Source organism: Hemiscyllium ocellatum, chromosome 5 (genome assembly GCF_020745735.1).
Source record: "Hemiscyllium ocellatum isolate sHemOce1 chromosome 5, sHemOce1.pat.X.cur, whole genome shotgun sequence".
In the NCBI taxonomy this organism is placed as follows: Eukaryota; Metazoa; Chordata; class Chondrichthyes; order Orectolobiformes; family Hemiscylliidae; genus Hemiscyllium; species Hemiscyllium ocellatum.
In genome coordinates, this window is record NC_083405.1 from 105554343 (window position 1) to 105580499 (window position 26157).

Sequence of the window (26157 nt, forward strand, 5' to 3'; positions counted from 1 at the left end):
TAAATTCAGGTGGAATAGCAAGAAAGAGGGGCAAGGAAGTGAATGCCAGCATGAACTTAGCATGGCAGTGTAAACAGCAACTGGACAAATGAAATTACTCATGTTTCTGGAAGGTATGCATGCTCTTTAATTTACTTAACTCAAGCAATGACCACTAAGATGGGCAAGTGGCAAAAAGAGATCAGTGTATGTGTTTGTGTGCAGGTGCACATATGGGTTGGGACAAAGTAGCATGAAGGCTATCAGTCAATCTGGCAGAATTTTAGATTAGATTAGATTACTTACAGTGTGGAAACAGGCCCTTCGGCCCAACAAGTCCACACTGACCCGCCGAAGCGCAACCCACCCACACCCCTACATATACCCCTTACCTAACACTACTGGCAATTTAGCATGGCCAATTCACCTGACCCGCACATCTTTGGACTGTGGGAGGAAACCGGAGCACCCGGAGGAAACCCACGCAGACACGGCGAGAACGTGCAAACTCCACACAGTCAGTCACCTGAGGCGGGAATTGAACCCAGGTCCCTGGCGCTGTGAGGCAGCAGTGCTAACCACTGTGCCACCGTGCTGCCCATTTGTGGGAAGAAAGCAGTTATTTCTCAAGACTCTTCATCAGAACATCATTTCTATTTTTGTTTCAAATCTCCAGCATCCCCACTTCTTCATTTTAATTTATTGCAGGATATTGGTAACTTACTGGGTGAAGAATCATGGCAGAGAACTCAATTCCCAACAACCAAATGCCTTGAATATTTAATAACTTGGGGACTATAAAATTAGCAGCAGCTCTTTCACTGGTTTCTGGGATGTACCGTGCCATCTCCAACACTGAGCAGAGTAAAGGATAAGCAAAAACTGAAGTGGTATCTCCAGAGCATTATATGCAGCTCCTAAAGGGCTGTAGTCTTCGATGCAGGTCAAGTTCCTACTGACTATGCATGCCCTGGCTTTACTAAGGGGTGCAAGGGATGGGAAAATAGCAATTGTTCACATTTTCCTTTTTTAGAAGTTGTAAAGGATTCCAGTTGTCACAGGGTTAAAATTCTGGTTTCTCAGTGACAAATTCAAGTGAAATAATCTGCTTCGAAGTTCTCCCATCAATGATTCATTATATCAAGCAATTATGTTTCAGCTAAATAAACCAGGAGCAAATAACATGGAGTGGGTTTGAGCATTTTACAGCAAAGGACAAAAATGATCTGAAAGATATTAATTCTATTTCTTCAAAGGAAAAAATATTCAATACATTGCTGGGGTGTGAAATCACACTTTTCTGTACTTCTTGCAGATCGGAGCAGTAAACAATGAACTCATACCAATAGAATAATTTTGATTACAAGAATTTAGAGTGAAGGTTTCCATGATTTATTCACAGTATCGTACTAGAATACTGAAAATGCTTAAATCAAAGTCACTAAGTTAAATTTTAATGCTTAATGCCAACATATAAAACATTGATAATTTAAACAAAGGTCTCCAGACTGATTGATAATACTTTTTAAATGTAGTTAATGGGAAGTAAGTGTGTAAATACTTTAAATGTGCTAAAGATGATATGAAATGTTAAAGTACAATGCACTGAACTATATTTATTACTATGAATTAAAAAAGGTGGCATTATAATGCAGGTTTTTTTTCAAAATCGACTTAAAGCAGTTCTTTTCTGTTCCTTCAAGATATAGCAAATGATGAGATACTTAAAAGGATATAGGAAAGAAAGAGAAGCTTTTCAGTGGATGTGAAAATGATTACTGTTTAATACTGGACAAAATGCTCAGAGTAAACATGATTCACAACAGATAACACAAGGTAAACGTGCAAACAAATCTTGATACGCTATTTCCATCTTGCTCTCAAGACATGATGACCAAAGCTTTCACTTTGCATTCATCAGTGCAGAATTGCAAGACTACCCAATTTCAAAGGGAACAACAACTTATTCTGCCCAAGATGATTATTTCTCTAATATAATATCTCAACCATTTCAAGCCCATTTGCCAACCAATCAACACCCTCACCTCATGATAAGTATAAAATGAAAAGATTCAAAGGTATATCTCTCTTTTCAGCAATAATAACTTCTATACTATCAAGCAACTCTATTACTTTCTTCTGTCAGCTATTAACACCCAAGGTACATCACTGTTCTATGGTTACCAAAATACTGTTGGTGCAAAGTAATTGCTATGGCAATATTTAATAGATTGAGTCAAATATTAAAGTGACAATGTCTTCTTTTTCTTAAAAAGCCAATCATTTATTTCTCCATGAGGTAAATCACATACTAATTCCTAGTGAAGGGGCAAGTTTGACTTACAACCAACTTCCCTCAGAATTTCATAGAATCTTAGAATCACAGAATCCCTACAGTGTGGAAACAGACTATTTTGGCCTAACTAGCCCACATCGACACTATCCTATTCAGTCGCATTCCCCTGCCCTATTGCTCTACATTTCCCATGACTAATGCACCTAACCTACACTATGAACAATTTAGCATTGCCAATTCACCTGACCTGCATATCTTTGGACTGTGGGAGAAACAGGAGCAGCCAGAGGAAACCCATGCAGACACGAGGAGAATGTGCAAACTCCACACAGACAGTTTTCTGAGGCTGGAATCGATCCTGGGTCCCTGGCATTGTGAGGCAGCAGTGCAAACCACTGAGCTGTCCATCTACCATGCCGCCAATGTTTTGAGGTCAATTCCTCACATGGAGTAACTTCAGCATTGGGGTTTTGTTTGTAATCAGGTCAGGCTGGTTAGGAGCTCACAATCTTAATTATGCTCTGACCACACGCCCAGGAGAAGAATACCTTTTCTCGATACCTTTTAAGTTACTTGAGTAAGTCAGTAAATGTTTATGTCTCTATAGTATCTGTGAAGTTCAACTGGGATTTTCTATAACTTTGAAATAATTCTTAATCATCATCAAAATGCTGGGAAGAAGCATAGATAGCCTTTGTCACATTTACATTATCTCAGCACAATAATCTAGCTTCAGGACCTGCACTAATTTCCAGGTAGCGAATCTGAGGAAACATTGATGGTCTCTCAATTTCACTTAACGTAGTAATTTGTTCCCCAGAGTTGATGCATTCTATTCACCAATATTTCCAAGCAGTGAAACAATGAACAATGATAAAAAGTTCAACTGACCATAAGTAAAAGTCAATTATTTCAATGAAATTAAGTTATTCCTTTGTATTGGACTTTAAAATGATAATTCCTTTAAAAAGCAAAATGGTCTTCCTGCTCCTTATTTAAAAAAAACATGTTTTGAATTTTAGTGGCAAAACATCTCTACCAATTCTCAGAGTTTACTGTGGCAGATACGTACCTTTTTAAACAACATTTACAACTATAGCAGCAGATCAAACTGTGGAGCCTTTGAATACATTTCCTAATTCAGCAAATATTCAGAGACAGTGAACAAAAATGGTACATAAACATTTCTATCCATCTGAATGACTGAACATGTCACACGGCACATCTTTCATTCAGATGATGGTCCACGAGAGGGACCGTAGGATGGTAGTTTGGGGACATGGAATGGTGGGAAGAATAGAAAGAAACAATGATCAACTAATAATTATTGTCACCATTCTTCAATTACTCTTGTCCTATTTGCTTTACTGTATAGAATTATATACAGCAGAAAAGGTCTTTTGGCCCACAAAGTCTGCAGTGAGATATGTGGAACATCTGAGTTTCAACCTAATCCTGTTTACCAGCACTTGGTCCACAACCCTGTATGTTACAATATGCCACATGCTTCTCCAGGTACTTTTTAAAGGTTGCGAGGCAACTTATTTCTTCAACTCCTCCCATGCAGCGCATTCCCAACCATCACTACCCTCTGAGTAAAAAAAAACTTTTCCTCACATCCACCAAACTCCTGCCCCTCACCTTGAACCTATGTCACCTCATGACTTGACACTTCAACTGTTCTTTCTCCAATCTGTCCATGTCCCTCATAATCCTGTTACCTCAATCACCTCGCCCCTCAGTCTTTTCTGATCCAATGAAAACAACCCAAGCTCATCCAATCTTTCTTCAGAACTTAAATTTCCGATCCTAGGCAGCATCCTGATGATTCTCTTTTGCACCCCACCTCCAGTGAACTAACATCTTTCCTATAATGTGGCAACCCATTGCACACAGTACTCCAGCTGTGGTCTCACCAAAGTTCTATTCTGTATGTTGGGAAAAAATAATTAAAAGATATTTGCAAATTAAGCACCTAAAGGTAATTACCATAACAAGCTATTTTCACATAAAGATGCTTTCATAGACAATGACATTTACAAAGCAATTTTTAATGCCTCTTAATTGCACCATTGTTGAACTATATAGGTCATGCATCTATCACACATGCTGTTGCATTCTGCTTTAGTAAATCACTTTCAGATACTTCAGGTATATATTACACTCCAGATGGTTTAGAAATTTTCAATATCAAAGGATTTGAAATAGAACAGGTCTTGATCTGAAAAGAGACTAGCTGCTCCCTACACAACATACCTACAAAGACAGTAATTTTTCACGTACATAGAGATCTCACTGATGCCTGTAGCTGCTGTTGAAAAAAAATTCTTTGGGCAAATGTACTCTCAATCCCATGCTTCTATTGACAGTCTTTTTATTTAGCTGTGTGAGTGATCTGATAGATTTCTGCAACCAAATATTGGATGGAACAACATATTTTTAAGCCAGGGAAGATAAATTGATGCAACAATTTAGTAAAGCATTCCAATTTCAGCTATCATGCTCAACATTGTAAGGAATACAAACTGCCCATCACCAAATGCATCAGATCATGAATCGACAAGACTACTTTCTGATTTAATGTGCGTCTTAGAACGTAGAACTCTTACCAATTCGCTTGGTGCCTGCATCTGACTTGATTCTTTTTTCTAGAAATAGAGATAACAAAGAATAAAACTACATGACACAGAAGGCATTTGCATGCATACTACACAGATGTAAAAAAAAACAGTGACAGAGGCAACTTGTGTTCCAATCTTTTCACAGGCATCCTACACATTCTCTGTTTTATAGCTGAGACCAATTATTATAATGGGAAGAAAAGATCCAAGAAGCTTTTGTATTTTAAAACTTTTCCTTTTTTTAAAAAAAAACAGACTGCAGCCAGCAAGAGGCAGAGTGTGTGATGGATTGTAGCTTCAGGGTGGTGGTCACCCAACAGATTCAGTCAGGTAGATGGGTGACAGTTAGGAGAGGTAGACAGGTAATGCAATAATCTTCTCCGGCTATCCCGTCCTCAGACAAGTGTACCATTTTGCATACTGTGAGGGGAGATAGCCTCTCAGGCAAAAATAGCAAGCAGCAGCCAGGTCTTTGGCACCATGATTGCAATATCCTGCTTTACAGCAGAGCCAAAGTCCCAGCAGGCAATTGTGACAGGGGAGTCTCTCGTCAGGGGCACAGACAAGTGTTTCTGAAGACACAAACAAGGTTTCAGGATTGTGTATTGCCTCCTTGGTGTCAAGGTCAAGGATGTCACAGAGCAAATTCTCAAAGAGGAGCATGAGAAACCAGAGGTCATTATATACATTGGTACCAATAAATAGTGATGTCTTGAAAATAGTCCACTTTACATAAGAGATGATCCTGAAGGCTTGAAAACACAAAGGTAGATAAATCCCAGGTCCTAATCAAATGTATCCCTGGACATTTAAGGAAACTAGGGGAGAAATTGCAGGGACCCTAGCAGAGATATTTGTATCATCATTAGCCACGGGTGAGGTGCCACAAGACTGGAGAATGGCTAATGGCGTGCCATTATTTAAGAAAGTCTGTAAGGAAAAGCCACGGAAGCAGAGGTCGGTCAGCCTGACATCAGTGGTGAGCAAATTGTTGGAGACACAGTTCCTGGAAGTGGCATCACAGGTAGACAGGGTGGTGAAGGTGGCATGTGGCATGCTTGCCTTCACTGGTCAGAGCACTGGGTATAGGAGTTGGGCTGTCATGTTACAGCATGCAAGACATTGGTGAGGCCACATATGGAGTATTGCATAAAATTTGGTCACCTCTGTCGGAAGAATGTTATTAAAAGGGTGTAAAAATGATTTTCAAAAGATATTATCGAGACTGGAAGGTTTGAATTATAAGGAGAGGCTGGATATGCTGGGAATATTTTCCCTGAAGTGCAAAAGGCTTAGGGTGACTTAATAGAGATTTATAAAATGATGAGAGGCACATATAGCAAATAGCCCAGGTCTCTTCTCCAGTGTGGGGAATGAGAGGGCACACGTTTAAGGTGAGAATGGAAGGATTTAAAATAGACTGGAGGGCCAACGTTTTCACACAGAGGCAGATGCATGTGTGGAACGAGCTGCCAGAGGAAGTGGTAGAGGCAAGTACAATTACAACATTTAAAAGACATTTTGACAGGAACATGGGTAGGAACGTTTTAGACTGATATGGACAAACACAGGCAAATAGGACTAATTCAGTTTAGAGATCCTAATCAGCATGAAGGCATTGGGCCAAAGAATCTGTTCCATCCTCTATGACTCAATGACACATGAAGGGCAATGGCCTTAAATATGCACTGAGAAGGCATTAGAATTGCTTTACCAAGGCTTGACTATCTGCCAGATGTCAGGCAGCAGCCAAGGAGTAGGAAAATCGACATTTTGGGCATGAGCCATTCTTCAGGATTCAAGGAAGGGCTCATGCCCGAAACATTGACTCTCCTGTTCCTTGGATGCTGCCTGACCTGCTGCGCCTTTCCAGCAACACATTTTCAGCTCTGATCACCAGCATCTGCAGACCTCACTTTCTCCTTGACTATCTGCCAATCAATTTCACAAGGATTCAATGAACTTGAATAAGAAATTGCACTTCAAGTCAAAACCAAGTAAAATATCAAGCATTTGACTTAAATGGAAGCTTTCTTTCAACTAGAAATGGCTGTATAACTTACTGCAGTCATCCAGATCTGGAATTTGAGTTTAATTTCAATGAAATGCATGTGTCTCAAAGTTGAAAGCAAAATGCTTTCAACATTTCCCAATAGCATTCAAATCATCAAACACTACTTCTGTAGAAATTATCAAATTAATTTCAAGTTCTGGTCATCTGACACAGACTGCAATATTGGTCAGACAAACTGGTTCTGATTACAGACTCAGACACAAATGTTACTCTCTTCCTCCAGCATCAATCCAAAATTGGAGACAATGTTCTTCTTCCCACATATTTAAAATATGAAAATAATACTGCTTTAGCGTTAATTGACTATCTTCACTTTGTTACTTATAACTTAAAAAAACTTAATATAAAACAGTGTTGAACAAAAAATCAATTTGAGCAATAAAAAATTGTCACAAGCTTGCGACTGAAAGTAGCAAATCTTTTGAGTTTGATGGAACAAAATTAAGAATTTTCATTCATTTCATTAATTTTTTAAAATCTTGGTAGTAAAATGAATATACAAGCTGCTTAAAATACAAATGGAAATTGATAGGACTGCAAGAACATTCTCAAATTCAAATAATTAAAAAAAAAATGAAAATCAGTGCAGCAGACAAAAGAACTCAGTAAAGTGCATAGTTCAGTACAGCAGCTGTGAAACTCCAGTTCTGGAAATCCATGTGAATGAAACAGATTCAAATCCCAGCTTTGGTTGGGACTCGTGATTGAGGATCCCATAGGGAGGTTTCAGTAGTTCTCAGCTGTGCTGCTGGATGGAGTGGCTCGCAATAGCAGCATACTGCATCTCAGGGGGAGTAATTATTGGCAGGGGGGTACGTACTGCTCTGAAAAGCATATTTTTCATCCACCAGCACAAAAAATGGCAAACACAAATCTTTGTCTCAGGCTATTTCATCCTGGCCAAAGGGAGTCAGCACAGACAGCAAGTCAGAGGAGGGAGATCCAAAATAGAACAATTCCATCAGCCCTTCATGTCAACTCCAACCCCACCACAACCCTTGCCAATCCTTCCATTCCATGAAATAAATATAAAGAAGACAGCCGTGAGGTTGAGACCCTTTTGGAATGAAATTGCTTGTGCAGTAATTTCTATTTATATTAATATACAAAAATGGCTTCTGTGCAGAAACGAACTTGGATTTTCATTACTTCACATCACTTATATAAAGCCTAGGAAATGAATACAACTAAGGTGTTATGACGTTGAAGGCGTGTACTGTACCTTTAAGAGAGAGTGAATGCTGTTTTGAACTGAGAGCTTACAAGCACCTGTCATATGACTAGCTAGCAGTCTCAGAGTGTACTGGAAAATTGAAAATATGTAACATTTGGCTGTGAAATGGATACCCAAGTTGGTTGCTGTTTTGACAACAATTCAAATTTGACAAATCACTTTAAATTATGGCCCAGGATATTAAAACTCAATCAAGTTTGAATTTATTATTTTGCCACATCAAGTCAAAGAGATGATCTGATGTTGGGGATATAAAAATGCAGGCACTTTGAAAGCCAGACAGAGTAACAGCCATCGAGAGAGAGACAGACAGACAGAGACAGAGAGAGAGAGAGCTAAAAGATTGAAACACTCTATCAAGGATACCTTCTTCATTTGAAACATCTTCACAGTAAAAGGAAAGACGATGACCCCAGGAGATCTTCAGCTAAAAAACAACAGGCACCAAAAAGGACAGCCGCTGTATGGCTTTGAACTTAAGTTAATGTAAATTGAATAAGTGTTTTGTTGGAACAGTATATTGTTATAGAGTTGGGGCAGTTAATAAGCAGTTAAGAGAAAGGCAGGCAAAGATTTGTGAATAGTTGTTGTTAAATGTTTACTTTTAGGGTTAAAGAATCAATTGATATTATTTTCTTTATGTAGTGGAATTTGAGAGTTCTCTGTTTAATCGACAACACGGCGAGGTGAGCTTTTCTGGGTATTTGGTTCAATTAATGGAAGAGTTCATCGCCATGTTGTTACACTTGATAAGTTCATTTCTGAAGAAAATATGTATGTTTGACTTGTGCTTTTAACTCAATGTATTGTTGTTGTTCTTACACTATTAATTTTGCTACATGTCACGAAGCAACTTTAGCACGTCCCTTTCTTTTTAATAGCAGAATTTAAAACAAAATTGAAAACTTGGTTGCTTTCCAAAATAGTTACAACAATTTTGAATTCTGCAATATGTGTGTGCCTACTTCAACGACAGTTGAGTATTCGATTACTGCATTGGCAATAGGTGAACTGTACACATGCATAATCGACCCCATTACAACAAATTCTGTCTGCAACAAAAAAAAGAGTTCACAAGTTTGGAGATTTATCATTGGTCACCTGATACAAAGTTTTACCTCCTCAGTAAATAGTCCTCGAGGAAGTTTTGATCAAACTCTTGCAGCATGTCAGAATGATGGAAACACAGGATAAGAAATGAACTCTAAAATCCACTTCAGGTATAATGCTTTGACCTAGCTTTAAAACTCAAAAGCTAGAGCGAAGGGCAGATCCCAGAATTGTAATATGGCAACAAAAAGAATGATGCATCAACTGCAAACCACCCAATGTTTAAAGATGGATGCCATCAAAAACTACACAGCAGAAAAACAGTTTGCAGTTATTCAAGTATATCTCTAATTTGTCAGGTATTCTACGTACCAGTTCCCGAGGGAGGAAGGTTTCTTCCTGCCGGAGGACCAACAGACTGACAGTGCCGCCCATCTTGGTGTTCCTCAGTAGCGTCACCGCTTCCTCTTGTATTTTTCCAGTTAGATCTACACCATTAACCTGAAACCACAACAATAAGTCATTATTAACTTTGATCTCAGGTCCACAACAAAAGTAAAAATAAAAGATTTGGGCAAGACATTAAATGCAGTGAGGTTAACAGCTACCAAAATTTGTGATCTTCTTTCGAAATTATTTCTGACAGACAGGTGGAACAAAAATGGAACTAAGCCAACATAAGAATATTCTGATGCCCATTTCTCTACCGGACTCATTGAGATCTTGTTCACCGTAAATCATAGTGACCAGTTGGAAACTCTAGTGATTCAGGTGAGATCCCACCTCTACAGATGCTATGAGCTACATTCCAGACTGGCAACCTCTCAACTTGTCACCAACTATGAATCACAGTTCACCACCAGTTATCTTGACCAGGTTAGAATATTAAGAGTGCCTGCGGTCTATTCTAGAGAATTATTACATCAATTTTTCCAAGGCTGAAACACCAAAATTGGAAAAATAAACAGAACTACATATTTCTTAAGTGCTACCTTCTCGAGATAAGCTGGAAATCCAGAGTTTGGTACAGGAAATGTTTCATTAACTGACATCTATGGGATGAGTTAATCAAACATTCCAGCTAATCAAGAGGTGTGTTTAACCAGAGTAAACCCTGACCAAGTGAAGTCTAACGACAAGAACATCCCTCAAAAATCTTTGTAAAAACAAAAACACAACTCCTAAAGTCAATGTAAAACACATTTGGAAGCAGAAACACAAATCAGTGGGTATAGACATCACTGTTATACTTTACCTGCAGTGTAAATACTTGGATATCACAGTACTAGTGGTAGATAATTTTTTGCCAGTTTATCAAGAGTGCCACTTGATAAAGTGCTGGTTCAAACCAAGTTTGCTGTACGCCTATATTCTTACAAGAAAACAGAATCATGATAGCTCTCAAAGGAATTATTTGCAAGTTTAGCATATTTTTCACATTTTGCTTGAAAACTGTTGATAATTAAATGAGCTGTTGCAGTTAAAGTGGCCACTATTTAGGTGCAAGTTTTATATTACATCACTTCCATTTAAATGAACATTGATAAGACATTTTCTGTTTGATATTGCATTATTTGCAATCTCTCAAAACTGCTAGCATCAAAGGAAAAGTCTGATTTAAATAACTAGGCTCTGTTTTCAGTTTCAACACTTCAAAATGATTTGAACCACTACTTGATTTCCAGCCAATCCCCTAAATCCTGACAAGATAACAGAACACATGTAAATAGCAGAAGTGCAAGACCAGCTGAGTGAGGCTCTGCAGGAACAAGCAGCTGCATTGGTAGCACATAGCTCAGTAATTGAGATTCTGTGCAAAGCATAAAAGAGAAACTTGCTCTAAAAAGAAAAGAACATCTCTTTAAGGATGGCCGAGTAGCAGCACATCATGTGGGCTCCTGCCCGAAGCTCATCTGCTCCATCTGCTGTACTTTTTCCTCTTCTTTCACTTCGCTTTTTCCTTAGTTTGATGAACTTAGCTTCTGTGGAGGGCAAGTCTGTGCAGCGTGGAGAAGATTGAGCAAGCGTTGTGGCGAGAGGAGTCTCCTGACATCTGCAGCAAGAGATCAGGCAGCCCGAGATGGTGGTAGCATCAGGCAGGCCGAGGATCCCCAGCATCTGCGGTGATGTCAAGTGTGGGCAATAATGAGTCAGTGTGGGTTTTTTTGGGGCTGGGGATCTTAACAGTAGAGGAGCACAGCATGGAGGAAAGCGGGCCCTTGTTGAACTTGTAACATTTTTTTTGTACTTTATATGGGCTGCATTGTTGAGAGTTTAAAATATATAAATTTTTTCTACTTTGTATCTAAGATTTTGTAATGAGGTACCTTTGTACCTCAGATGGTGCCAGGAATGGCAATTTTGCACACTTTTCTTGTATCCCTGTACTTGAGTACATATGATAATAAAACCTAATTTTGATTCTTATTATATTTTTTATTTATTTATGGATGACTGACCAACACTTCAAAAGCATTTTTAAAAATTCTCTTCACAGTGATATTCTGAGACTGTTTAATATTTGTAACTGCTTCAGGCTACTTACACAACCAATTTTGATCTTCTATCAGCTAAAGCAAAACTCAAATACCAAGATGGATAGGATCTCCTTTTAATTCCCAAACATTTTGAGTTAACCCCTTAAATTGGCAGCTAGGTATGCTTGAAGTTTGCTTTGTACCTCAATCTTTTGATGTACTTGGCCAACTCCTGAACTTCATCAATCTAAGGTCAGAATTGCAGTCTGACAGAATTCCCTCACTTTGCAATATTGCACGCCATAATAAGTGAATAGATGTGGCCAGGGTTGGAGGATTTGAACTACAGGGAGAGGCTGAACAGGCTGGGGCTGTTTTCCCTGGAGCGTCAGAGGCTGAGGGGTGACCATATAGAGGTTTACAAAACTATGAGGGGCATGGATAAGGTAAATAGACAAAGTCTTTTCCCTGGGGTCAGGGATTCCAGAACTAGAAGGCATAGGTTTAGAGTGAGAGGGGCAAGATATAAAGGAGACCTAAGGGGGAACCTTTTCACGCAGAGGGTGGCACGTGTATGGAATGAGCTACCAGCGGATGTGGTGGAGGCTGGTACAGTTGCAACATTTAAGAGGCATTTGGATGGGTATATGAATAGAAAGGGTTTGGAGGGATATGGGCCGGGTGCTGACAGGTGGGATTGGATTGGGTTGGGATATCTGGTCAGCATGAATTCTTGATGAAGGGCTTATGCCCGAAACGTCGAATTTCTTGTTCCTTGGATGCTGCCTGACCTGCTGCACTTTTCCAGCAACACATTGATCTGGTCAGCATGGACAGGTTGGACCAAAGGGACTGATTCCATGCTGTACATCTCTATGACTCTATAATTAGATCCAAGTTGAAGCCTTTTCAATCATACACGGGATGTACGCAATACTGGCTAGGTCAGCAATTATAACTCAGAGGCAGTTAAGAGTCAGTCAATCACATTGTGCTGGGTCTAAAGTCACATGTGGAACAGACCATGTCAGAATAGATTTCCTTTCCTACTGGACATCAGTGACAGAAATTGGCTTTATGGCAATCAGCACTGGTACAGGCTCACAACTGAGCTAGTTGTCTATTTTTATTGAATTCAAAGTGCACTATTAACATGGGATTTGAAGCCAAGTCCCTAAAACACTGGTCCAGTGAAATTACCACAACATCACCACCTCTCCGAAATTCAATTACAATTCAATCTAACCATCTAACCTGATCTATTGGCTCTCATTTCCATCACAAAAGAGGGCCATTGAGGGAAAAAAAGAGCCAGGGAAGGCTGCCATATTGTGGCTTATCAAACATGAACATAGTTAATGGAGAGGAAGAACCAATGAGAACCAAACAACAACAAGAAAAAAGCTCAAATAGCAGAGAAGAATAAAAACTAAAAACAACAAACAGAAATTTGTAGAACAGGAACAACAGGAGAGCATACTACATTACAAATATTACAACTACGTAAGGCTAGATGAAGGAAAATAATCCTTTGGTAGTACAGAACTTGAGTTGAAAAAAAAAGACATTTTGTCAAAGTTTTTTTGTCGTGCATTCAATAGGATAATTTGCAAGAATACCAATGCGAGGGGACAGCCATAATTTACAGAGGAGAACGATGAATGCTGGCGAACAGATTCACAATGGTAAATGTGTTGCCATGGAGGACATTTCAGCCAATGATGATCAATTGTTAGCCTGGCTTTGTTTATTTTAAATCAGGCAGGTTGGTTCCAATTAGTCAATGAATTGCCCTCAGAAATGAATCAGCAAATGGCTGCCATCAATATTCTTAAGTTCAAAAACGCACATGTATGTTCTTACTCTCAGCAATTAATATAAATATCTTCCAGTACATGCAAGTGTGCTACAGTAGATGCTCAACTCAAAATCATTTGCTAAAATGGTTCTTCATACATTCAAAACAATCCAGCAAACATAGACCAACCATGGAATTCCATTTTATGTTGGGCCATGTGTTGCAAGTTTTGTATGAATGGGCTAAGTAGATATGGTTAGTACAAACAGTTCTGATGCAAACAGTTCAAGGATATGCTGTTTGATTTGGTTCACCAGTGCTTTGGACATTTGGGGTGGTACAGTGGCCGGCACTGCTGCCTCACAGCGGATTTGATTCCACCCTTGGGTGATGATCAGTGTGGAATTTGTACATTCTCCCAGTCTCTGCATGGGTTTCCTCCCACAGTCCAAAGTGTGCAAGTTAGGTGGATTGGCCATGCCAAATTGCCCTTATAGTGCCAAAGGATTTGCACGCTAGGTGCATTAGTCATAAGAAACGTAGACTAGATTAGATTACTTCCAGTGTGGAATCAGGTCCTTCGGCCCAACAAGTCCACACTGACCCACCGAAGCGCAACCCACCCATTCCCCTACATTTACCCCTTCACCTAACACTACGGGCAATCTAGCATGGCCAATTCACCTAACCTGCACATTTTTGGATTGTGGGAGGAAACCGAAGCACCCGGAGAAAACCCACGCACACATGGGGGAAATGTGCAAACTCCACACAGACAGTTGTCTGAGGCGAGAATTGAACTCGGGTCTCTGGCACTGTGAGGCAGCAGTGCCAACCACTGTGCCAGCTTGCCACCCATGTAGGGTTACAGGGACAGGATAGGTGGGTAAGTCTGGGTGGGATGCTCTTCGAAGGGTCAGTGTGAACTCCATATGGGCCAAATAGTCTGCTTCCACACAGTATGGATTTTATGACTCTATATGGCTAACGTAGGTGGCATCACATTAGCACTGGAATTCACATACTACATTACTCATTTGTGAGATAGGTAGAATTATTTTTGGCTTGATGGCAGCAAGTGGTTTGTAGCAAATATCACTCATGCACTACTGCTTTGTAGCTTCGTCGAGACTTACCTGTCACTCCAATTTTTGAAATACCTTACTGGAGTGCACTGAGCCCTTTTCAGAGCTGAAAGGGAGATGCTCAGGGCCATTCATGAGTTTGTGCACTATATGGTGAGAAATTGGCCTTATGAGACATTTAAAAAATAGAGTCCAAGACATTTGCTCAGCGTGCAAGCCTGATGTTGAAATAGGGTGCATCAAAGCCAACCTACAGGGTAATACATACCCTGATTAGATCATTTTGCAATATACAGCTGTATAACATAACTGCAAAATAGACTGACATCACTGCATATTTTCCTCTGCTCAAGCAAGCAGAGTTACAGTTATCAGCACCAAAAGTGCACAGTTAATTATAAACATAAATTGAAGGCTCCGAGGCCAGTAGCTGCTTTCCATTGCTAAATAATTTTAAAACAAAAGTTCATATCTTTTCAAATTTGCTCTCACTCAGTATCTTTTATCCTGTAGCCAGTAGTAATATGAGGTTATGTTTCGTTTCAAAGCACAAATCTTTTTACAAGCAATACAAATTTAAAGCTTAATTACAGCAAAAATGAAAAACAAAAAATCATTTTTTTCATAAAAGAAACATCTGCTGGTACACAAGTACAAAATAATGACAACCTTCAATCATACAAGACAAAGCCACTGCTGCTAAATGCAAAGCTGCTAAGATAATATAGCAAGCATTTCAGGCCAAGCACACTTCAATTCCATTATCGAGTTTTGGACATGCTATTTCAGTGCATTAGCTCCACCTACAGAATGATAAGCATGCTTGATGCTCTCCCAGTACACATTTATCTTCAGTGCAAGTCATCTGTAAGCACAGTTTTAAAAAGGGAAGGGTCAAAATCCTAGAACTCTTTTCCTAACAGCGTTGTGGGTCTGCTTACGCCAAATGAACTACAGCAGTTCAAGATGACAACTCACCACCATCTTCTCACATGCAACTAGGGAAGGTCAATAAAAGGCCAGAGGCACCAATATCCACAACTGAATATTAACAAAAAGAAAATCCATTCACCTCTAGAAGTCGGTCTCCTGCCTTCAGTCTGCCATCTTGGATAGCTGCACCTTTTGGAAGAATGTTTTTCACATAAATTGGTGCTGAACCACCAACAGGAACATCCCGTGATGTTATGCTAAATCCAAGACCTTCAGGACCTGTATGCAGAGAGATGAGAATGTTAATTTTATGTTTAAGTGGAAATATTATTTAAATAAAAGATATCAGTACAGAATGAACAAAGAATACCTTTATTGCTAAAAATAAAGATCTACAATTCCTTGAACTGTGCAAAAGTGATTAAGTTTTTGCAGTCCAATCTAGATTAGATTCCCTACAGTATGGACACAGGCCCTTTGGCCCAACAAGTCCACCACCAACCGGCTGAAGAGTAACCCCACCAGAGCCATTCCGCAATCCTGTATTTACCCCTGACTAATGCACCGAACACTATGAGCAATTTAGAATGACCAATTCACCTGACCGGCACATCTTTGGATTGTGGGAGGAAACCGGAGCACCCGAAGGAAACGCCACATAGGCAGTCGCTTGAGGTGAGGAACTGAACCTGGGTCCCTAGTGCTGTGAGGAGCAATGCTAACCACTGAGCTACCGTGCCACCCTATTTACATTAAATCACAGGAAAGTGCGTTGTATTATTAGTCATAAAGTATAATTTAAAATAATGTTTCAGAATAAATGTAAAGTACATATAGGAACCTTTGAATCTTATGGATTTACAGAATTGTCTGTTTTTGTCCAAATGTCAGGTCATTCACTTTTACTGTCAGACTTCAAAACACTAACAGGACAGCCTGCTTACATCGTAATAAGTTGCCAGAAACTTTTTACACTCGATACAAATGTCAACAAAGATGCAAAATATCAATAATCAATCATTTTAAAGCAGTTAGGTCAGGAAAAGGCACTATTGCTTAATACTTCTATGACCAGAGTTCACACACTGACAAAGGTTGAAATACCAATTACCTGGTTAAACTTCAATCAGGTGGATCAGTGTGGGTTCAATTCCCATACCAGCTGAGGTCACCATGAAGATCCCAGCTTCTCAGTATCACTCCTCGTCTGAGGCGCAGTGACCCCTCAGGTTAAACTTACCCCCAGTCGTCTCTCTCTCTCTTTAATGACAGAGCAACCCTATAGTCACTCGGATATGTTGACTTATAGTTTTACAAAGCACAAATGAAACCACAACAAACATGATACAGTGTCATTACTACTGTCACTACTGGCCATATGTTTCTGGTATACAGTTGGTTTCCAATGAGATTTACACTGTACATGAGAGGTCAATGAGAGGAGTTAAAGGTATAACAACTGAAGAGCTCTTTGTTAATAAAGGAAAAATCCAGAAATTGCGAGTGCAGCATATTATTATGGTGTAAAAACTAAGACTGAAGATGAAGTAATGAATGCATTTTACCAAAACCTGCAGATTTTTTTGAAAGGGAATGTAAATAAGCTGTTAAATCTCAGGGAGGCAGTGAAGAGAAAATAATATAAAAACTGAAGGATTTTAAACCATTAAATAAGTGATAGATAGGCAACATGATAAATCACCTGTCAAACATCCCATGGCCTTGGAAAGTATACTAACCTGAGGTGATCAGTATCAAGAGGCTACAAACTCAACTAAAATTCTCCAGCACTTTCATCCTGACTAAGTGCGTGGCTGGCATTATAAACACAAATTTGAAAACACCAAATACTTCTGCACACCTCAAAAGATCTGCCAACTAAAAAGTTCACAAACTGACCTTTCCATAAGACAAATGAATGTCAATTACTTTGCATCATGGCAGGTAAACATCACAAGTCGACACAAATGGATTAGTGACCTTATTCAATAATTAGAATAAATACACAAATTTCTGAAAAGATGATTGCTTCTATGAAATACCAATGAGAAATCCAAACCCAAAAAGAGTGAGATTCCAAAACAAAAATTAAAGACAGAGTTCAGTGTGGTCTTTTCGACAAGAAACTGAAGTCATTATCATTTGACATTATCATGTGGGTAGGAGCTGCAGTAGCATGATTCTTCACACATTATTTATTTTGTAGTTTATACTTGAATGGAAAGTAAAGAAAGAGCACGGAAACAGACCCCTCAGTCCAACTCGTCCATGCCGACCAGATCTTCCAACCTAATCTCGTCCCACTTAACAGCACCCAGCCCATATCCCTCCAAACCCTCCCTATTCATATACTCATCCAGATTCCTTTTAAATGTTGCAATTGTAACAGCCTCCACCACTTCCTCTGGCAGCTCATTCCATACATGCACCACCCTCTGCATGAAAATGTACCTCTTAGATCCTTTTTAAATTTTTTCTCTCTCATCCTCAACCTATGATCTCTAGTTCTGGATTTGCCCACCCCAGGGAAAAGACTTTGCCTATTTATCCTATCCATGCCCCTCATGATTTTATAAACCTCTATAAAGGTCACCCCTCAGATTCCGATACTCCAAGGAAAACAGCGCCAGCCTATCCAACCTCTCCCTATAGCTCAAACCCTCCAACGCTGGCAACCTCCTTGTAAATCTTTTCTGAACCCTTTCAAGTTTCACAACGTCCTTCCGATAGGAAGGTGACCAGAATTGCACCAAAAGTGGCCTAACCAACGTCCTGTACAGCCACAATGTAACCTGCCAACTCCTGTACTCAATGCTCTGACCAACAAGGGAAAGCATACCAAATGCCTTCTTCACTATCCTATCTACCTGCGACTCCACTTTCAAACTGCCAAGAACCTGCACTCCAAGGTCTCTTTGTTCAGCAATACTCCCTAGGACCTCACCATTAAGTGTATAAGCCCTGCTCAGATTTTCTTTCCCAAAATGCAGCACCTCGCATTTATTTTAATTAAACTCCATTTGCCAACTCCTCAGCCCACTGGCCCATCTGATCAAGATCTAGTTGTCCTCTGAAGTAACCTTCTTCACTATCTACTACATCTTCAATTTTTGTGTCATCTGCAAACTTACTAACTATACCTTCAATGTTCACATCCAAATCATTGATAAAAATGATAAAAAGTAGTGGACCCAGCACCAATCCTTTTGGCACTCCACCGGTCCCAGGCCTCCAAACTGAAAAACAACCCTCCACCACCTTTTCTCTTCTATCTTTGAGCCACTTCTGTATTCCATGAGATTAAATTTGCATGGGAGACCTTGTTGAATGCCTTATTGAAGTCCATATAGAACATACCCACCACCCTGCCTTCATCAATCTGTTTTGCTACTTTTTCAAAAAAACTCAATCAAATGGACAGTATTTCAACCAGTTGAATGCTCTTTTCATACTCTAAATTTGAGTCAAAAATATGGCTCTGGATTCAATTCAGAGGATGGGATGAATGCCCCTTGTCCATTCAGGACTCCTGGGTGAAATTTAATAAACAGCAGCAACACAGCTCCTAGTCAGAAGTCACATCATACCTGATTATAGTCCAACAGGTTTGTTTGAAAATACAAGCTTTCACAGCACTATCGTATTTGTGCAGTAGGTAAAGCCGTTGAGGTTACAGACAATGGCATTGTTGGAGTAGAGCAGTTCAATGCAAACCGAAAGAAGATTTTTGCAAACTCTTCCATCGTAGCTCATGAACAAACTGAATTTCTGTAGTACTCATTGCATCATGGACATTTTTGTTTCATTTTATTAATTTATTTAGTCACGGGATTTGGGGATTGCTGAAAAGGCCAGAATTTATTCTTCAGCTTACATTGCACTGAAGGCAGTTCCAGCCAGCTGCCTTTTTGACTGCTGTAATCCACATGGTCTTGGTGCATTTTCAACATGGTGGGGAATTCTATGATTTTGACCCAAACAGAGTGAAGGAATGGCGATATAGTTCCAAATCAGGATGATGTCTCAATTTGGAGCAGAACTTGCAGGCAATGGTGTTCTCATACATGTGAAGACCTCGACTTTTTTGGTGACAGATGCTGTCAAGGGAACCTTAGTGAGTTGTTAACGTGCATTTTGTATAGAGCATACCCTGCTGCCACTTTGATTCATTGTTAGAGGCAGGTGATGGGGTATCATTTGAATGAGCTGAGCTTTCTGAGTACTGTGAAGCTGCATTAATCCAAGCAGGTGGAGAGTATTCCATCACACTCCTGATTTATGTCTTGTGCATGGTGAACAACCACAGAGGGAAGAAGAGAATTACTCATCTCAGAATTCTGAGTCTCTGACTTATTCTTGTATGAATGTGGTTCAGCCAGTTTAATCTCTGGTCACTGCTGATGTTATGATGTTGATGCTGGGGACTCAGCAATGACAATGCTGTTGAATGCCAAGGGGAGGTTGTTAGATTTTCTCTTGTTGGAAATGGCACTTGCCTGGTCTGAATGTTACTTGCGCTGATCAGTGCAAGACTGAATGTTGCCACAGGAGTGTTAGTTACCAGATAGTGGGCTATGATAGAAAATATTAGAACAGGATCATACAGAGGTCTAAGAAGCATCTCAAAGGAAAAGTGAGTGTTAGAAAGGTAAAACAGGATCAGAGGTAGAATTTAAGGAGTATCTCAAAGGAAACCCATGTGTTGGAAAGGTAAAGAATCTTCCTGAGGGAAGTCAGAGATTAGGGCTGAAACTCTGAAAGTACTGTCACCTACAAATTAAAGCCTGGAAGAAAAACAAAAATTGCTGAAAAGACCCAGCAGGTCTGGCAGCATCTGTGGAGAGAAATTAGAGTTAACATTTCAGGACCAGTGACCCTTCTTTTGAGCTCCTTCAAAACTCTATTTTTCTCCGATTTCCAGCATTCACAGTTCTTCCAGTTTTTTGTTTAGAAATTAAAGTCAGGATTGGACAGGAGGTAACAACTGCACAAGAGATCTCAGAGGTTTGTAGGGCTGGATAAGAAATAGATGACAAGGATAGAGAGGGTTGAGTCCATTTTAAGCAATTAAAATATTAATTCAAGGGGTTGTTGGGCCAAAAGTCTATGTTGGTCTGTGAGCAGAGGAGTGACGGACAAACAGGACGTCATAGCTTCTCTCATATACAGAAGTTACTGGCTTTTTGTGGAGTATATCTAAAAGGTTCTACAACTACAACTTACAGCCGTTACTTACTTGATTTTAATAATGTCCTAAGTGCATCCTGAGGGAAAGCTGATAAAAAAAATGAAGATCCTATAAATAATATTTCAGGCTTGCACTATAAGTGGCTATGAGCCAGAGGACTGGAGAATGATTAATGCAATACCCATTTCAAAACCAGAAAGGAAACTAAACCAGATAATTACAAGATAATTAAATATATGACAATCAAATGTAGGTGTTTTTAATTAAAGCTGAAATGATTTAATAGGAGAGATACAGCCCAGAAGGCCATTTGGGCCACTTTGCCAATGCCAGTACTTAACACAAGTATCCAATACATCCCATTCATCTCTATTTATATTTAGGCCTATGGCTAGACTACTCAACATGAATTGCAGAAATGTCATGTTCAAGAAACCTAGCAAACTTTAGTTATGATGGTGATAGACATAGTGGATGAGGCAAAATTAATGCTTGGGGTGGCAATCAACTTGTACATAGCAAGCTCCCACAAGCAGCAAAAGAATAAATGGCTCAACCCTCCACTCTAAGTATTAATTGAGGTACAATTATTAGCCAGAACGCCAGGAAAACTCTCTTAATATAAAGGGGTCAGACAGTTTTTGGTTTAACATCTCATCCAAAATAGAACACCATTTTGAACACTTCTTCAGTATTTGGTGCAAATACTTGCCTAGAAATTATGCGCTCAAGACTTAAGCGGTTCAATACACACTTGCAGTCAATGAGGTACGGCTAGCACAGTAACTGTTCATATGAAATACTGCAAACATTACACCCGTTCCTGCACTGCACTTTAGAATGGATGTGAAGGCTTTGAGAGGGTGGGGGAGCGTTTACAAAAATGTTCACAGAGATGAAACTGCTTCCATCTAGATGCAGCAGATATTTAGGAACATCACCATTTGCAAGTCCCTCTCAAGCGACCCACCAATCTGACTTGGAAATAGATCAATGTACCTTCACTGTCGCTGGGTCAAAGCCCTGGAACACTTGGACAGAAACGAAGGACAAGTGAGTGGAAGGTGAAAAAAAAAGTCAGACATTGGCACTAGGTAAGATGCTTCTATGAAGAGTCAATTCAATTCAGTGCAGACACTAATAAGCCAATAACAATTCTGTGATCCTGTGATAAACTAGAGAAGCTGGGATTATTCTCCTTGGGGAAGAGAAAGTTGAGGAAATTGCTGGAGGCTTTTCACAGGATCATTCTTAAATCAAATTTTGACACGAGGTTAGATGACACAAACCTTGGTCAAAGAGGTGGGCTTTAAGAAATGTTTCAAAGGCAAAAGCTGAGGTAGGCAGACAGGGAAGTTTCGGGGAGGGAATTCCAGAGCTGAAAGGCAACTCACCTGAGGACACAGCCAAAGTTTGTACATAGATTAAAATTAGGGATATACAAAATGCCAGAATTACACAAATTCAGAGAGCTGAAAGGGGTGAGAGTCTGAAGGCCCACAAAGAATGGGAGAGTAAAGACCATGAAGGGATTTGAAATCAAGATTTAGAATTTTAGAATCAAGTCATTGCTTGACCAATATTCACATAGTCAGTAATAGGCAAACAGGACTTAGCTTAAGTTGAGACACAAGGCAGTAGGCGTTTGGATGATCTTAAATTTACAAGAGTAGAATACTGCAGACAAGACAGGCGTGCACTGGATTAGTCAAATCCAGAGAAAACGAAGGTAAACATTTCAACAGGTGAGTATAATAGTGATGCTGCATGGTCTAAACCAGTAGCACTGTAGTAGCGCAAGTATATAATTCAAAGCTAAGACAATCAAATAGGACATCAATGTTGTTAACAAACTGATTTAATCTCAGACTGCAGTCAAGGAGAGAAAGGGAGTGCAGATCTAGGGAACAGAGTTGGAGTAGAAAATAAATAACAATGTTTATTTTTACTTATTGCATGTAAAACTATCTTTCATCCAATTGTGTAATGCTTTATTAGCCTTTCTGGAGTTTTTAACCTTGAACCACCTGTTCAGAGCTGTTACACACACCTGGAGAAGGTGGGACTTGAACCTGGGTCTCTTGGCTCCAAAATAGTGCCACTACCATTGTGTCACAAGACCCAGTGACACACTCTAGCCTCTCATATTTCCCGTGTTTGTTAGCTCATATCAGCAATGGTTTTGGTACTTCTGATTTTTTTTCAACTATTTTTTGGAAAACAATGCTCTTGTCATAATCGCCTTCGTTTATTGTCAATTTTATACAGTTCTCCACCCTCTCCTCAGATAGCATGTAGAGCACTTAATCTCAATGTAAACTGAAGTTTAGTGAACCTGAGACATAATGCAATTTGATTCAACCTCTGGCATTTACCTTACAAATAAATACAGGATACTTACCTACCTGACAAATACTAATGTCCATGTTGCACAAAAAATCGCTCCCTCCTTATCTAACCTCATCTATCACTACCTCCCATTTCTTTCCCCTTACATATTTAACTTATGCCTAAAATTATTGAAAGTTATTCATCTCAACAACTCCACACAAAAGCAAGTTCTACGTTCTAACCACTATCGGCATGGGAGATTTTGTTTTCCTTGCTACAGGAAAAGGAACGGAAAAAATATTGCTGGATTACATTTTTATACTTTAAGAATCGAGGCTTGCTGCCATTTTCCTGCTTTCCCCTGTAACCATTTAAATAACCACCCAGTGCCTTCTTAAATGCCTCAGTTGAATATGCCTCCACTATACTTCCAGGAAGTAACATTCCGACTCCAACTATTCCCTGCACGAACTCAAGATTTGCTTCTTACATTGCTTCTCTTGCAAAATGTTCTAAATCTGTGCCCTCTTATTCTCAATCATTTTATGATAGCGAACAATTTGTCTTTACCTATTCTGTTCAGGTCCCTCAGGATTTTGAAAATCCTGATCAAATTTCCAATGAGCCTTTCCCTTTCCAGGAAAGCGATCCCAAAGTCTCAAAGTTATTTTCAAAGTTGAAGTTTCTCACCACTGGAACCACAGTCATAAACCGCCCACACTCACTCAAATTGTGTGCACATTTTTCTTGAAGTACGGCAGCCAGAATTGTCCGCCACACTCCAACGAACATGTCAATATTGAATTATGTAAATTCAGCATAACCCAATTGCTCTTCTCCTCCCGAGGTCCCCAACATCATACATGATTTGGAGATGCCGGTGTTGGACTGGGGTGAACAAAGTTAAAAATCACACAGCGCCAGGTTATAGTCCAACAGGTTTATTTGGAAGCACAAGCTCTTGGAGCACTGCTCTCTCAACCATTTGATGAAGGAGCAGTGCTCCGATAGGTAGTACTTCAAAATAAACCTGTTGGACTATAACCTGGTGTTGTGATTTTCAGCATTATTACATGACAGTCTTCAGCCAATTTGATTCATTCCACATAATCTCAGGAAACAGCCGCGACACAGGATATGGAAAAAGGCAACAGGTCCTGACAACATTGTGGCAACAGTGCTGTAACTGTGTGCTTCAGAACATACCATGCTCCTAGTCAAGCTGTTCCTGTAAAATTAGAATACTTGCATATATCAGTACCAAAGGTGTGCCACAAAGCTACCATTCTTTAACTGAGTTGTTAACATAAGGATGCTCAGGAACTCAACAGGTGCTGTGTATAAGTAAGACTTAATTGGTTCATGAATATCCTTCAGAAGAAAAATCTGTCAGCCTAGCCAGTGACCTCAGTTTCACTGACTCAGTTTCAAATTCCAGTTTGCTATTACCTCAGTCTTCAAGAGTTCTTTCTATATCATCTTTTAATGCTTTCCACTTCTCAACTGCTTAGTGAAACATCCTGGGATATTTTATCACTTAAAAAGATGTGGTATGAATGTGAGTTACTGTACTACGGCCTCCTGTTAACTTACAGCTGATAAACCACTCTACCACACCTTGATATAAGTCCACCGAGGTAGTTATGTAATCTGTCCAATTTAAATGTATAATTTACTTGAAGTTTTGGCTTTCTGAATGGGCTTTCTGTGGTCTGAAGTTAATAATTGATGTGCATGTACTTCAGACAGGGACCACCTCATTAATATCAAAACAACAAAATACAATCCATCAAGCCAGGTTCCAGTCTGAGATCTGATTATTCAGTAGTACCATCAGCCATGATAGCATGTGGTCGAACACAGGATTTTTTTGTCATAAAATGTTAACCATTGTATACAAGGCTGAAAACATCCCTGTCCAATTGTAAAGGCAAAGAAGTTGCTGCACAGCCAGGTCTTTAATTCGGCAATTTGAACTGATTTTTGCCAGCTTTATTAAGCATAAAGCTTGACGTGTTTTCAGTTGCATAAAGTTCCTTAAAGCCTTCCAATGAATTCAATAAAAGCAGAGTGCCTTCGGAGACCAGAAGCACTAAAATATAACACAGAATACTTTATTACCTTTCTTCAATTGGATATTCAGTTTCTTCCCTACTTTTTTGGTGCTGAAGCCTGTAGAGGGTGTAGAACTCAACCTTTGGGGAGTTAGATTCTGGCCAGTTGGAGGTTTTGACACTGAGTTCTGATTGTGAGGTAGATGGGAGTAGGAAACAGTCTGATCAGTCTCATTGCTTGATCTTGATAATCTCTGTGGTGTTTCATCAAAGCTTGCATTCATAGCACTCTTTCGATCACCAGGCTGAGTATCTACATTGGCTCGATTGGAATAATACGCATTTTTTTCGGCAAAAGAGACTTGTTCGTATTGCTCCTTGTTTGCTGCGGGGACCACGTGGAACCAAATAATCTGTGAACGCATGGCTTGGCGAAACATATGTTGTGCTCTAGATTTAGGAAGGATGAGAAATTAACAAATTAAGGCTGTCAGTCTTAACAGAGATTATTAACATAATTACCATCATTAATTACTCTGCATGGAAGGGCTTTTTGATGTAAATGCAGCAATTGCATAAATATTAGCTGGGAAAAAGTATTAATTACTTCAGTAAGTACCATTTATTATTGGTGTGGGCTGAGACATTAACAGCTACACACCTGTCAAATTGAATGCATGAAACTAAAGTACAAAATGAAGGCATCTCAACATATTGCAAAGGCAGAACAAATTCTTTTACTTTCTTACAAGTTTCCTAAAATATCCAGAAGCTAGGGACTTAGCTTTTTGAGGGATTTGAACTTAAATGTTGAGTCAGAATACATACTGTTCAAAGCGAGTATTTCGCAAATCACCACCGTTTATTTTGATGATACAATCGTTCTCATTAAACAGTTTCTCCCGCTCAGCTTTACCGCCTTTCTCTAGACGTTTCACCAGTAACCCCAGGGTCCTGCAAGAAAATGATCACATCTATTTACTTCACACTTTAAAAATTTGGTGCATAAAACAGGATAGGATGCAAAGTATACTCCA

General features: G+C 39.5%; 1 protein-coding gene across 5 annotated transcripts in view; it reads right to left on the reverse strand.

Annotated features, from left to right (window-relative positions):
- The window catches only part of LOC132815814 (partitioning defective 3 homolog), an 810799-nt gene that overhangs the window by 295689 nt on the left and 488953 nt on the right, over positions 1-26157 (reverse strand). For all 5 annotated transcript variants that reach the window (XM_060825083.1, XM_060825081.1, XM_060825084.1 and 2 more), the window contains exons 8-12: positions 25949-26074; positions 25188-25570; positions 15687-15826; positions 9627-9755; positions 4885-4923 (exon numbers count right to left, since the gene is read on the reverse strand). In XM_060825083.1, coding sequence (XP_060681066.1) covers positions 4885-4923; positions 9627-9755; positions 15687-15826; positions 25188-25570; positions 25949-26074 — 817 coding nt within the window. The remainder of the gene's footprint in view (positions 1-4884; positions 4924-9626; positions 9756-15686; positions 15827-25187; positions 25571-25948; positions 26075-26157) is intronic.